Source organism: Lampris incognitus, chromosome 18 (genome assembly GCF_029633865.1).
Source record: "Lampris incognitus isolate fLamInc1 chromosome 18, fLamInc1.hap2, whole genome shotgun sequence".
Lineage (NCBI taxonomy): Eukaryota > Metazoa > Chordata > Actinopteri > Lampriformes > Lampridae > Lampris > Lampris incognitus.
This window is the reverse complement of record NC_079228.1, coordinates 18,492,266-18,507,273: the sequence shown is the minus strand read 5'-3', so window position 1 is coordinate 18,507,273 and position 15,008 is coordinate 18,492,266. Positions and strand designations below refer to the sequence as shown.

The window sequence follows — 15,008 nt, the reverse complement described above, 5'->3', positions numbered from 1 at the left end:
GGATAATGGATGAATGAATAAATTAATGTTAAGTAGTAGCTTAGATTAGGTAAAGGGTATAACCAGTCCATGATAAATGTAATAATCTGAATTTACCTACTGTTATTACATAGTGCTGTGACGGCTAATGCTGGCTGTAAGTCTTAGCTAGGTGTGCCCGAGTGTGTGTGTGTGTGTGTGTGTGTGCGTGCGTGCGCGCACGCCTCCAAATTATATGGTATGCCTCCAGTCAGTTTCAATATGCTCTATATAAGCACACGGCTTTTGACTTAATTTAGGTGAAATGTTGAAATACGAGGAGCCCCATTTTCAAATAGAATCTGTGACAGTGAACGTACCGTTTCCCACCAATCATCTCGATATCTGATTTCATCAGCTCCTGAGCTGTGTAAAATTGACTCTGTCAGGGGATTATTGCACGAGCTTTGGCCACTACTGAGTAGCTTCTCATTGCAGCTCCACAGTCCGTAAGGGAATAAGTCACTACCTGGGAAGAGACACCATCTGCTACCACCAGGCCTCTGTGGATGCCGGTACCATATCAGGCCTATGCTCCTCTTTGGTTCTTGTTTTTTTGGGTTTCCCCCCCGTTTTCTCCCCAATTGTACCCATCCAATTACCCCACTCTTCCAAGCCATCCCGGACGCTGCCCCACCCTCTCTGCTGATCCGGGGAGGGCTGCAGACTACCACATGCCTCCTCCGATACATGTGGAGTCACCAGCCGCTTCTTTTCACCTGACAGTGAGGAGTTTCACCAGGGGGACGTAGCGCGTGGGAGGATCACGCTATTCCCTCCCAGTTCCCCCCAAACAGGTGCCCCAACCAACCAGAGGAGGCACTAGTAAAGTGACCAGGACATATACTTACATCTGGCCAATTGTGTCTGTAGGGACACCCGACCAAGCCGGAAGTAACACGGGGATTCGAACTGGCGATCCCTGTGTTGGTAGGCAACGAAATAGTCTGCAACACTACCCAGATGCCCCTGTGCTTCTTTTCTATGAGTGTGTGTTTGTGCTTGTAAATGTGTGTTTTGATTGTGCAGTATGTCCGTATGTGTCTCGGCATCCGTTTTCACACGTGTGGTCAGTGCAGAGCCAACAGATAGTAACTCTGTGAAGACCCGTGATTGAACTTACTGGTGGACGGAGAGGATGAGCAGTGTGCACCTTTCCTGCCCATCTGTCATCATTCCCCAGGCGGAGGCATTATGACACCGCGTTTTCTCAACCAACCATCAGACTGATAGCAGAAGAGAAAGAAGTGGAGAGGGAGGGCTGCATCCTTTTGATCCTGTTCCAGTGTCTTTGTTATGTTTTGAAGGAGTGTCTGCTCCCTCTCCGTGATAAATGCTCAGTTGTTTTGCAAGCACAGACGAGAGCGGCCAAGTGGGCTACACTTTTAAAGGGGACCCACTGGTCGAGTGGTGCAAATGTTTTGTCTCTCGAAAATCCTTTTTTCTATTTCTGTTTCTTCGCAGACACTCGTGAATCTCGGGCGAGAGAACAGCCAGACAGCGTGGATTAAAATTTGATTTAGTGTTGATGTCCTATGCAAAATACTGAATATGCCTATGTTTGTGTCAGCAGTGTGTGTGTGTGTGTGTGTGTGTGTGTGTGTGTGTGTGTTTGTGTATGAGGGGAAATTCGGCTGTTGGCAGACCCTTACTGTGTCGGTGATGGTAATGGTTTTCCATAGCCTTAGGGGAGCTGCTCAGCGGGAGCTTGTGTTTGGGAGCGCGAGCGTGTCCGCGCATTTGTGCACGTGTGTGCGTGCGTGCACGAGCAAGCACGTGTGTGCATGCGTGTGTCCGTGTATTCGTATCAGCTGGATAGGGTACAGAAGGCCCCAACGGTGCATGTCTCAACAGCCAAGTCATCACCACCCCCCCACCCCCTTAATCCTGCCCAGCAGGGATGTGTGTGTATGTGTTTATGTGAGCGACCTTCATAGGGAGAACGGTGGACATAAAACTTGTTAAGATGTGAATCTGAAGTGGAGCAACCAGGTTTACACAGTAACAAGACACATTAAGGACATTTTTTTTCTCTTTCAAACGATGATGCGTTGAAGAATATCGTCGATGCAGTTGAGAATTCAGCACCCCTTTTGACCGGTTTCCTGTTTCACATTTTTTGAATTTGTTTGGGATTTGTGTAGTTGTCTTTGATGTTGAGCATATTCCCTATAGTGCACTATGTCTATTAATATGTACCCCTCCATCCTTTTTCCTCTCTCTCTCTCTCTCTCTCTCTCTCTCTCTCTCTCTCTCTCTCTCTCTCTCTCTCTCTCTCTCTCTCTCTCTGTCTCTCCCCGCAGGACGAATGTCATAGGATGAACACTGCTGGTGGGGTGTGTCTGTCTGTGCTGTCCTCCTTCCTGGCTGTGGCCGGGGCCCTGGCTACTGTGTCTGTCCTCGCTCTAGCTCCTCTCTCTGCCCTGGCCGCGGCTGCCCATGGGGCTGCTGGTGGCGTCCCCAGAGCCGGGGCAGAGGGGACCCTCTCGCCCATCTCCTCACCATGCTCCAGCCTGGTTGCTGGGGTGCTGTATGGATCTTTCTCCCTAAGGGAGCTTTTTCCCTCCAGGGCGCCAGGCTGCTCCTGGTCCCTGGAGAACCCCGACCCCACCAAGTACTCCCTCTACCTCCGATTCACTCGCCACCCCTCCATCTGCCAAACACACTCCCCCATGCTCCTCTCCCTCGACCACCACCTGGCCAATCAGAGCTGTCCGATGCATTTACAGACGGCCGCCCTGCGAGACCAGGAAGTCATTGACCTCTGTGGCAGCCAATCAAATTCCGGCAGTCCCTACTCCTTCCTGCAGTTTGACAAGAACTTTGTCCAGCTGTGTCTCACCAGACACCCGTCTGCAGATGAGCCTCAGGTCAACAAGGAAACGCTGGAAGTGAGACTGGTGGAGGTGTTGCTCATCAACAACGAGAACTCCAGCCAGTTCACCTGCGGCGTGCTGTGCCGATGGTTCGAGGAGTGCTTGCGCACCAGTCAAAACGGCGACTCGGGGGTTGTCTCCGACGGCGACGGCTGTGGGATGACGCAGACGGGCTGCATCTGTCCCAATCACAACATCATGGCACCACCTATTCCACTGCTCCCGGCGACGCCGCACAGTTTGAGCAACGGCTCGGCGGTCCCCGACGACTGCTGCGTCACCGAGCTGCATTCCAACGATGCAATCGCTATAGCGCCCAGGGATGTCAGGCAAGGTAAGGTTTACCTCCCTGTCACAAAACATTACACGGCTGCTTTTGTCTTCCCCCCCCCCTCCTTTGATATATGGGCTCCGTTCGGCACACACACCATATCGATGACACTGGCTCCTAAGCTTTTTAGCGGCATTGCACAAGAGACAAACACCCAAGGCACACATAGTTGGTTGTGCAGAAGCGGCCAATAGATCATTGTACGAGAGCAGATAACCACCAATAAAACCCCCCAATTCACCTTGTCACAAATACTGTGGGCAGTTGTGTTGAAGTGCCCTGGAATCCAGCAAGACTACCACGCAGTTCTTTTCCCACTCCACACAAGAACTCGTCTTTTTGCATAGGCGGGTTTTTGAAGCGATGGCGTTAAGGAAAGCCGCCCTCGTTATCCTGGCCTTTGATACGAGCTCAGCGGGGGGGTCACGTGCCCCGAAAGCTTTGGTGTTAGGGAATTTATAATTGTGGTCTTTAATTAAATAACGGGGGGGGGGGGATAAAACACACAAAAAAACAAAGAAGTTCAAAGAGGCCCCTTTAAAGCCTCCCATCAAAAGATGTGTAGATGTTAATGGAAACGCAGCCATCTGATCTATATTTTAGCGACCCCTGTCTGTGGGCAAGAGATGTGGCTTCAGTGTCTTTAGTATACATGGTGTGTGTGTGTGTGTGTGTTTGTGATTTTCTACCAATATGGGTTAAAGGTAAATGAGTGGTTGAAAACATCCTCAGCACTAATTGGACGTCTTCACTACACTCCGTTCAAAGTTTACACCCACCAAATTTACAACCTTGAAATTAATACATCAAGCCAATATTTAGGTCAAAGGAGAAGTTCGGAGAGAATGTTCTGGTAGCTCTGATAGCTTGACACTGACACACAGTATTGAACGTAGAGAGTCGTTTTCTCTTCGGCAGCCCCATACTATGCTTATTGATGGGATACCTTTTAATGAAAATCTCGTTATTCTTAATTATGTGATCTGCCTGACCGGATTATTGTGAACCTGCCCTATCCTCAACATCCTTGGGCAGACACACACACACACACACACACACACACACACACACACACACACACACACACACACACACACACACACACAAACACAAAACTCAGCCCTGGGGAAATCCTTACCTTGCTGAAGGGAAGGTTATCAGTTCGTACTTTCAATCAACAGTCAGGTTTTATCATCTCATGGACTCACAGAGAGAGAAGGGGAGATTGAACGAAAGGGGGGCAGAAGGGTGAAAGAGAGAGGGTAAGATGGAGAGGAATGGCAGAAAGCCATTCGACTCCATCTGATCCATCAATACTCTGAGTCAGAGCCAGCGGCTAACGTTGCTCTATAAAGTGTTCCCTGGTGGCATTGTGATCTTAAACAGATGCCATGGGCCTGGAAGTTTTCTATGCTTTCTGGAAGTTACCGTGTCGGTACTGCAGGCACATCCTTAGCCTTACGCGAGTAAAGGGAAAAAAATCTACAACAGGTCAAATGTCCTACTCTAATCTATTGCACCTCACTGTCTGCTGAAAAGCTGCAAAAGCCAACCCTCGAAAGCCTATTGAAGACAAAAATTTAATTACTTTCTCTTTTACTACTCGCTCTCCCTCTCTCTTTGTCTCTGTCTCTTTTTTTCTTCCGACCACACTGTTCATCTCCAAACATGACCCCTGCTATTTGAAACACCCACATTACGTGTCCAGGAAGCGTAGCTGTCTATTTCGTTGCCTACCAACACAGGGATCGCTGGTTCGAATCCCTGTGTTACCTCCAGCTTGGTCGAGCATCTCCACAGACACAATTGGCCGTGTCTGCGGGTGGGAAGCCGGATGTGGGAATGTGTCCTGGTCGCTGCACTAGCGCCTCCTCTGGTTGGCAGATGGCTCGGAAGAGTAGGGTAATTGGCCGGATACAATTGGAGAGAAAAAAAGGGGGGGGGGAGAACGAAACACCAACTTGCAGCACCAACTTGAACAAAGTTATTGATCAAACAACAGGAGAAAAAAAAATGCCGATACCTAATCGATGACAACAGATAACCAGATTCCAGGGCTGACAAAGAAGTAACACTTACAAACCTAACGTATATGTAATTTCTTGTTATATATATTTCAAAAGGTAAATTGTTACTTAAAATTTGGAGAATACCAATTTAACAAAATGTCATAGCTTAAATTTTTTCAGACTAAGCATAATATCAAATAGCTTCTAATGAGTTTTGGCAGTGTCTGGCAAATGGTAAATTATCAATTTTTGTAGGTTTGTTATTAGTGTGATCTTTTTCTGTGTTTTCACATTGGGGTCATGACAAGAATAGTTTTCTTTGGGCGTCTGGGTAGCGTGACAGTCTCTTCCGTTGCCTACCAACAAGGAGATCGCCGGATCGAATCCCCGTGTTACTTCCGGTTTGGTTGGGCGTCCTTGCAGACACAATTGGCCGTGTCTGCGGGTGGGAAGCTGGATGTGGGTATGTGTCCTGGTCGCTGCACTAGCGCCTCATCTGGTTGGTCGGGGCACCTGTTTGGGGGAGGGGAACTGGGGGGGAATAGTGTGATCCTCCCACGCACTACATCCCCCTGGCAAAACTCCTCACTGTCAGGTGAAAAGAAGCGGCTGGCGACTCCACATGTATGGGAGGAGGCATGTGGTAGTCTGCAGCCCTCCCCGGATCGGCAGAGGGGGTGGAGCAGAGATACGGCTCAGAAGAGTGGGGTAATTGGCTGGGTACAATTGGGGAGAAAAAGGGGGGAAATAATTTAAAAAAAACTCACATGCAGCACCCACTTGAACAAAGTTATTGATTGAACAATGGGGGGGGGGAATGCCAATACCTAATCAATGACAACAGATAACCTGATTCCAGGGCCAACAAGGTAGTAACACTTACAAACCTTACATATCTTATATGTATTGTCTCATGATATGTATTTCAGATGGTAAATTGATACTTACCATTTGGGGAATACCAATTTACCAAAATTTCATAACTTAACATAGCTCACACTTTTTCAAACTGAGCATCATATCAAATAGCTACTAATGAGTTTTGGCAGCATCTTGCAGATGGTAAATTATCTATTTTTGAGGGTTTATTATTAATTTAATCTTTTTCTGCTTTTTTTCACATTGGGATCATGACAAGAGTAGTTTTCTTTGTGTCGGGAGGATTTTTTGAGGCCATCAGTGTTTGTTGTTACTGTCTGTGTGTACACTGCATTCTGTGACAATATGAATACTGAGTTACACTTTGCCTAAGACATCAAAGAAGGTTGAATCGGTTCATCTGGATACAATGCTTGGTGACAGATACATTTCATCACTCATCTAAGTGACAAGATGTCACTTCGCGACAAGATGTCACTTAGATGAGTGATGAAATGTATCTGTCAATAAACGTTGTATCCAGATGAACTGATTCAACCTTCTTTGATTTTGTTGCCTGGATTATTGATCATGCATAAAGACACTTTCCCTAACACATGCCGGCCTTTAGAGGTAGGTAGGAGGAAACAAACTTGTTTGTATTCACTGTCAGAGGTGGAAAGGACTTAACACTTTTTTCTTTTCTTTTTTTTTTTGGCATAATGAAGCATGCATGTGTCTTTTTTTTTTACCATTTTGGTGAGTTGGGCAGTTGGAACTTCTGTCAAGCAAATTTGTCCACTGATTACTTAACAAAACTGATTCAATTTGAAATATTCTCCTTCCGTTCATGCAAAATAAAGTTTATCTTAAAAAAAAAAATCCAATTTCCATGTAAATGAGGCATTGAGGTTCAATGATAGCTGCATTGTGCGAAAATGAAAGGAATTTGCTCTTTTTCCAAGTATCAAAAGGGATGTTTACAGGCCCTTTTTGTGTGCATGTGTGCTTGAATCAGTGTGTGTGCGCGTATGTGCAGGTGTGTGTGATTGTGTGTGTGTGTGCAGGTGTGATTGTGTGCTTGTCAGTATTTACGGCTGCATGTCTACTGGCAGCAGTCTGCTCTTTTCACCTTTCTTGAGCAAAACACCTTCACGTTAAACAAGCTGCCAATCTCTCACCTCATCACACCCGACACACACACAAAAGCACACAAACACGCTACACATACACAGACACGTTTACACACACACACCTGTGTCCTCAGTAGGGCCGGGTGATGGCATCAATGAATAATACAGGCAAACAAATCAGTGCACAATCGACCTAAGAGAGACCAGCACAATGTTCGCTCATGCCAGAGACCTCCAGGTCAGTGTCTTGCTTTTATAAAACTAGAGCACGGAGGCGAGAGAGAGAGAGACAGAGAGAAAGAGGGCAAGAGAGGGAGAGAGAGAGAGAGAGAGAGAGAGAGAGAGAGAGAGAGAGAGAGAGAGAGAGAGAGAGAGAGAGAGAGAGAGAGAGAGAGAGAGAGAGAGAGAGAGAGAGAGAGAGAGGGAGAGAGGATAGGATAGGATAGGATAGGATAGGATAGGATAGGATAGGATAGGATAGGATAGGATAGGGTAGGATAGGGTAGGATAGGGTAGGATAGGGGTGCAGAACAAAAACTGGTGAATAAATTTCCAAAATACCAGAGCAACAAATTTCACTGTGCATATTTTCTCTTACCTTTCCATTTTAGGGATTAATTTACTATTTGCAGGTCAACTAGAAATAAACGCAGGATGATACACGAAACTAACCGATACGAATGGGCCAACTGTTATTGAATTGAGCACACAGGTCAGCATCAGGGCAAACATTGAGCTGTTAATATTGCAAAAGTTTTTTTTGTGACTTTCTGCACGCACACACACACACACTCTCTCTCTCTCTCTCTCTCTCTCTCTCTCTCTCTCTCTCTCTCTCTCTCTCTCTCTCTCTCTCTCTCTCTCTCTCTCTCTCTCTCTCTCTCTCTCTCTATCTGTGTGTATGTGTGTAACCACTGTAATTACTGTGTGATTATTTGGGTATTGCCAAATAATTGTCTTTTTGTTTTGTTTTTTTATTTCTTTTGGATTTTTTCTCCCCAATTGTACTTGGCCAATTACCCCACTCTTCAGAGCCGTCCCGGTCGCTGCTCCACCCCCCTCTGCCGATCTGGGGAGGGCTGCAGACTACCACATGCCTCCTCCGATACATGTGGAGTCGCCAGCCTCTTCTTTTCACCTGACAGTGAGGAGTTTTGCCAGGGGGGGACATAGCATGTGGGAGGATCACACTATTCACCCCCCCCCGAACAGGTGCCCCGACTAACCAGAGGAGGCGATAGTGCAGCACCTAGGACACATATCCACATCCGGCTTCCCACCTGCAGACACGGCCAATTGTGTCTGCAGGGACGCCCGACCAAGCCAGAGGTAACGCAGGGATTCGAACCGGCAATCCCCGTGTTAGGCAACAGAATAGACTGCCAGGCTACCTGGACACCCGCTTTTCTTCTTTTTTTTGTGCTGTTGTTTTCTTTTGTTAAACACATATGGTTTTCTTTACTACAGCACAACATGTCTAAGAGGCTTATCTCAGCCTAACCCTTTAACCCAAGGCTTTGCAGAGTCTCATGCACAAAAGACACACACACACACATGCACGCTGACAAATCACCGAGAGTTATCCTTCAGGGAAATGATGAGAGCAATCAGACATTGACTTGCGAAATGCTTCCACGCTTACTTTAAAAGCCATCAGCGTGCAAGCATGTGGTGTGTGTATGTGTGTGTGTGTGTGTGTGTGTGTGTGCGTGTGCACGTCTAGGCTGACGCGTGCGTTTGCGCGCACACAGTGTAGCTGTTTTATCGTCCGCAGCGTCGCTGGCGTAGCGGTGAATGTGTCACAATGATGGATGGTGGAATCCTCTCAGTCCCCATCCTCCGGTGATGGAGCGGAAGGGGTTAAGGGAGCAGAGCTGTGATCTGGATCCAGAGACTGAGCATCCTCCCCCCCCTCCCCTCCCTCGTGTCACTTCATCCCCGGTGTCTTCTCTCCCCCCCAGATGGCTCGGCTCGGGGGATTGTTGCTTGATAGAAAAATTCCTCCCAGATTTTATCTGGCGAAGTTAGTGTCCGCTTCCCTAATATGAGAAGTGGCGGTGATGTCTCGTCATTCGTGGAAGAGGGGTCTTTCTATAGGCTGCGCACTTAACACCGTGGTTCTCCATCAACCGTGAGCAAATCACACCATCCTCTCCATGTTTGCTCATCCATCATGCTGCCATAGTAACCATGACCACCCTTAATCTAATTAATTGGTTTTTCAATTATTACCTGTTGCCGAAAGTGGAAGTCAAGTGTCAATTGCTTTGCACATTTCTACAATTTCAGCTGGGCTGTGTAAAGCAAGACAAGTACACCAAGGTAAAGCAATGCTAAATGCAATTTGACAATCTGCAACCGTTGTTTGAACCACGCTCATCATACAGATAAGTGATTTGTGGCACAACTAGCTAAAGAAGATAATTTGGCACCCCCTTGGAGCTAAAAGCAATTGAAAACGAACACAGACCCAGCTGGGGTGACAATGTCACTCGAGCTCTTGTGATTGTGAAGGTAGACAAATGAAAAGCATAGCTAGTGTATCACTGCTGTTCCAGATGTTTCCATCTAAATACGTTTCAGCTCCACCCTTCCCAAGGTTCGGGTTCAATCCACACGCTGCATTACTTCTTGGATTTTCACTATGTGAGAGGAGACTGTGCCTCGGAGCTCAGAAAGGATTCCGCCCCTCATAGTGTCGAGCATTCCCTTCAAGTGGCCACGGGTAAGTTGCTGAGGGTTAGCATCGACAGCGTTCAGGCTAGCATTAGCTTCTGTAGCTTTGCCTCTGGCTGGCCGTGTGGTCGTTAGCCGAAGCCCCGTGTTTGCTCGGGTTTGTGGCTCTCGTACTGGGTTTACCACTCATCGTGCAGTACTAAGTGCTAGCCAAACTTGGCACCAAACTCTTATTAAAAAAAAAGAAAGCGTGTTCGGTTAGAATAAGTTGACGATGTAAGTTATTAAATTAGCAATACGTGAGTAGCGCTTGAGTTCGCGTCTTTACTCCGCCATGACACCGGAAGTCCTCCCACACGGTGCCTTACTTAAGTGTCCCTGGAGAGGTCATTGTAATCGTCACAGAAAGCCATTCCCAGTTACGCACATGCAGATGCACACGTGTGAGTACTCATTGCTTGCACTGCCATCGCTGGGAATACTCATTAGCACAAATGGAGGTTTTGAAGAATAGGTGGGATTGTGGATGGAGCTAGCAAGTGCATGCATGCTGTGTGTGTGTGTGTGTGTGTGTGTGTGTGTGAGAGAGAGAGGGGGGGGGGCTAGTCACATAGGCTGGGATTGCTCCAGAGCTCTAGGGACCAGATCACCCCAGTGGTGAGTGAGAGCCAGCGTTCCATCTCTTGGACACACACACACACACACACACACACACACACACACACACACACAGCTCCCATCCTCATGGAATAGTATCAGCTTCCTATTAATTAGAGCAGAGAGAGGGGAGGGTACGTGGACTCTGTGAGTTTTGTGTTTTAATTTTTTTCCCAGTATCGGTAGGGGGAGAGATATTCAATTTCACAGTGCAGCAGTGAAAATAAACATTATACAGGTGTTTAGATACCCACCCACCCTGCAAGTGGAAGACATGCTAAGGCTCTCTCTCACACACACATACACAGACAGAGAGAGCACACAAAATGCATTCTCACTGCTTTTGATGGCAAAAAGTGATTAAATGCGTGTAACTGGACAATACCCTGTGATTTCCCTCAGAGCGCTGTGGCTAAACTGGTTGAGAAAGCTTCAGAGATAAATGCAGCTTGCTTGTGTGTGTGTGTGTGGGGGGGGGGGGTGCGCGCGTTTGGTTGTACTCTATGTGTGTGAAGAGCTGTCTGGTCAGGGTGGCTATGACAACAGGATTAGTATTCCGGGCTCATGAGCTATGCCTCTATGAGCCTAGTCTCAGCACTGAACCTCTTTATATTCCAGCAAAGGCCTCAAACACACACACACACGCACGCACGCACGCACGCACGCACGCACACACACGCACACACCTATTGTCATTTCATTTTTCATCTGTTTTCTGTTTTGCAACAGAAATGTATAGATTGGTATGGATGTGTATACACTTTGTCGAGCTCTGGATGGATTTGAAAAGCAATCCCAAAGCTGGCCAGCTTCCTACTGACAGTTACTGAAAACTTCCTACGTCCAAAAAAAAAATCTATTTAGTGACGGTTCATTTAAATTGAGAAGTATGGTAGAAAGGAATACAGACTGTATCTGCAATATATACGTGGTAAATACAAAATTATTTCAGAAGTATATAGACACCAATTATAATTTAGGGCTATCAATTGAATAATTTTTTAATCAAGTTAATCACATGATAGGCTGTGATTACTCACAAATCTAAATTATATTCTAATTTATTGCTACTCTTTTTTGGTAAAAGACCACATATATTCGTGATGATGTTGTGATAAAGAAAATAAAAAATTGACGGAGGAATCAGTCAAATAGACTTTATTGAATAACATCATCTCAGCCTTTTTGACTTGTGAACAGAAGGGCCATAGCAAAGTAAAACCTCAAACAATCATGATGGCGATCCATTTTGCCATTGCATCCATCACTTTAGTTGCTGTACTTTGGTTTCGGCTGCACTCAGCAGGTGTCTTTTGATCAACAAGCATTAGCACTAACACCGCCTTGCTAACACCGCCATGCTAACAACAGCATGCTAATGCTAGCATGCTAATAACGGCATGCGAACACCAGCACGCTAACACCGGCACGCTAACACCGGCACGCTAACACGCGAGTGGGCTGGTTGTGCTCTGAAAGACATTTCGATATTGTAATTTGTATATACAACTTTTGTTTCATCCTGATTCCATTAGGAAGATTTCTATGCCGAAATTTACCTTTTAACATGCCAATAGGTGTCTCACACTCGCTGTTTGACCATGTGGCATGCTTGGAAATAAGAGAAGTTTGAGATCAAAAGTAGAAATGGGATTTATTTGCATTTTCCTTGCTTTACAAAATATTTGCTTTACAACTTATACAGATTTCTAAGCATGTTAATTTTGAAAGCCCTAATAAGATTTAAATAATTGAGACCATATACAAACACTTTGTGCAAACTGAAATATTTCTGTTGCGGCGATGAAAAAATAAACACTTCCAATGAAGGTTTTTAAGTGGTTCATAGCCTATATTGCCTGTTTAACTGCAAATTCAAAATCCCAAAGTGACTAAAAACTGGCTTAAGGCTTACTGATTTGGAGAAGTCACATGGATTTTTACTCGCCATAAACTGCAATCTGTATTTGGTTAGCGGGTACACCGGACAAGTAAACATATCTGTATGCCCGCATAAGACTGCAGGGAGAGGGAATGTGACACACAGAAAGAAAGACAGCAGCTAAAACAAATAAATCAACATGGCAACTGCATGAAAGGTAGAAACAGGCACACTAGAAAAAGAAAACCCACCTCCTACTTTAAATTCTGCAGGATTGCTTTTTGCTTTCCTTGTCATTTATGGCATATGACATAAAAAAGCTAACACATTTGCAGCAAACACCGCCAGGAAAGTGATCTCGGTTGAAAAAATAGACTACCGTTAAGTCAACCCATACTTCTATGTAGGTTAAACAGTAATTTCCCTGCTAATTCTTTTAGTCTTACTGTAATAACTAACGACTTCTGACTGTTCCTCTCCATGGCTCTGTGACCAGACTTTATGGTGGAATTTCTCGTCATTTTGTAAGTAAAAAAAAAAAGCTGTTTTTCTCTATAATTCAATACAGTCTGGACTGTAAAGAATTGAAAAGCGAACAGAATTGTGCCCTCAAAACTGATATTCAAATTGAGTTGTGCACTTGAGAATTCCACATATATATATATATATATATATATATATATATATATATATATATATATATATATATATCATATATCCATCCCTGTTCTTCCAATGCTGTATCACTTATAGCCCTCTCAGATCTTCAGGGATTTACCCAAGTGACGGACTGGGGAGATGGAATTAGATCCATCACTCCTTCTGCACCTAATGAAAGTTGTATGATGCAAAGATGAGAGCAGAAGATAGGTTAGATATGTGAGATGGATATTTTAGAGAAACTGCGAGGGTGTTAGAAAAAGTGAAGAAGAGAGAGGCCAGAGGATGAGGGAGAGAGAGAGAGGGTGAAGTGACGCGTGGGAGATGAGACTAAAGCACCAGTGGGCCAAATTAGCTAACCTCTAGAGAGCCCTCGTGCCTATCCGCCATGGGAGATTGTGTGTATGTGCTCGTGGATGCATGCTAGTAAGATGCGAGTGACCCTTAGAGACAGCAATTCTGCTTAACTCCAATAGGTCATGTAGTTGTAGACATGATCCAAGAGCACTTTGATGATATAGAGCTACATTATCCAGTCATAAACAACACACACACACACACACTCACACACTCACACACACACACACACACACACACACACACACACACACACACACACACACACACACACACACACACACACACACACACACACACACACACACACACACACACACAGTCTTTATCCCCCTCTGGTCCAGTGCTCTCTAGTCAGGCTCCACTGGGTTCATGTGATCGATTAACTGCAGAAAAAAAGGGCATCCCGTAGTACAGCTGTGCCCATGGTTATGTGATGAAATCCCATGAGGCTGGTTTATGTGTGTGTGCACGTGTGTGCGTGCATGCATGCATGCATTTGTATGTGTGTGTGTGTGCACGTGTGTGTGTGCATGCGTGTGTGTGATGTCTGTGTTAAAATTCTAGTTTTATGATATTCCAGGCAGACATTCATCGTGTTCGGAAGACAAACTCCAGCATTGCAAATCTTTATAGAGAATAGTACATTTCACTACAGCTGCTGACTCTTAAAATACTTGGGGGGGGGGGGGATGCATGCCATTGCAGAGAGGGATTCTCAAAACGTCTCAACTCGAACTTGCCAGTGTGCAAATAAAGTAAAATATAAATGACATTTAGCGTGAACAAAACATGGCTGTGCAAAATGGAACAATGCATTTGTTTTCAAGTACTATTTTTAGGAATTTGCAAGTGATGGCTCACCTCCTTCAGAGAGCCCCCCACCACCACCACCACCACCGCTACCGAGCTGTAAGGGCATGCTAACAGCTGTGAACAGCGCCATAAGCCTGCCTCATGTGGGTCTGGGATTTGCAAACCATGAACTTCAGGGTTTAAACGTTGTCTCACTGAGTACCTTGCTAGACCAGTGAACTGTAAAACGATCTACAACTGCTCCACAAAAAACAAAAAAAACAAAAAAAACAACAAGAAAACCCCATTGTTACTTATTTCACTCCTAAATAAACTACAAGTACTCTGCCTTGCACCCTGTGTCACAGTAAAACTGTATTTCATGCACCCCAAAACAGTTTATCCCACTACATTTGTATATATATATATATATATATATATATATATATATATATATATATATATATATATATATATATATATACTATTGATCCCTGTGGGGAAATTCTTCTCTGCATTTAAGCCATCCTAGCTGTGTAGCTCGGAGCAGTGGGCAGCCACCGTGCAGCACCCGGGGACCAACTCCAGTTTTCCTTTCCATTGCCTTGCTCAGGGGCACAGACAGGAGGACTAATCCTAACATGCATGTCTTTTTGATGGTGGGGGAAACCGGAGCACCCGGCGAAAACCCACCGCAGACACGGGGAGAACATGCAAGCTCCACACAGAGGACAACCTGGGATGTCCCCCAAGGTT

The 15,008-nt window shown here is 45.5% G+C and overlaps 1 protein-coding gene across 1 annotated transcript in view; it reads left to right on the top strand.

The window, feature by feature from the left end:
- Positions 1-2,327: 2,327 nt before the first annotated feature.
- adgrb2 (adhesion G protein-coupled receptor B2) overlaps positions 2,328-15,008 on the top strand; it is a 208,165-nt gene continuing 195,484 nt past the window's right edge. Inside the window, exon 1 of the mRNA XM_056297981.1 lies at positions 2,328-3,228. Coding sequence (XP_056153956.1) covers positions 2,337-3,228 — 892 coding nt within the window. The 5' untranslated portion in view covers positions 2,328-2,336. The remainder of the gene's footprint in view (positions 3,229-15,008) is intronic.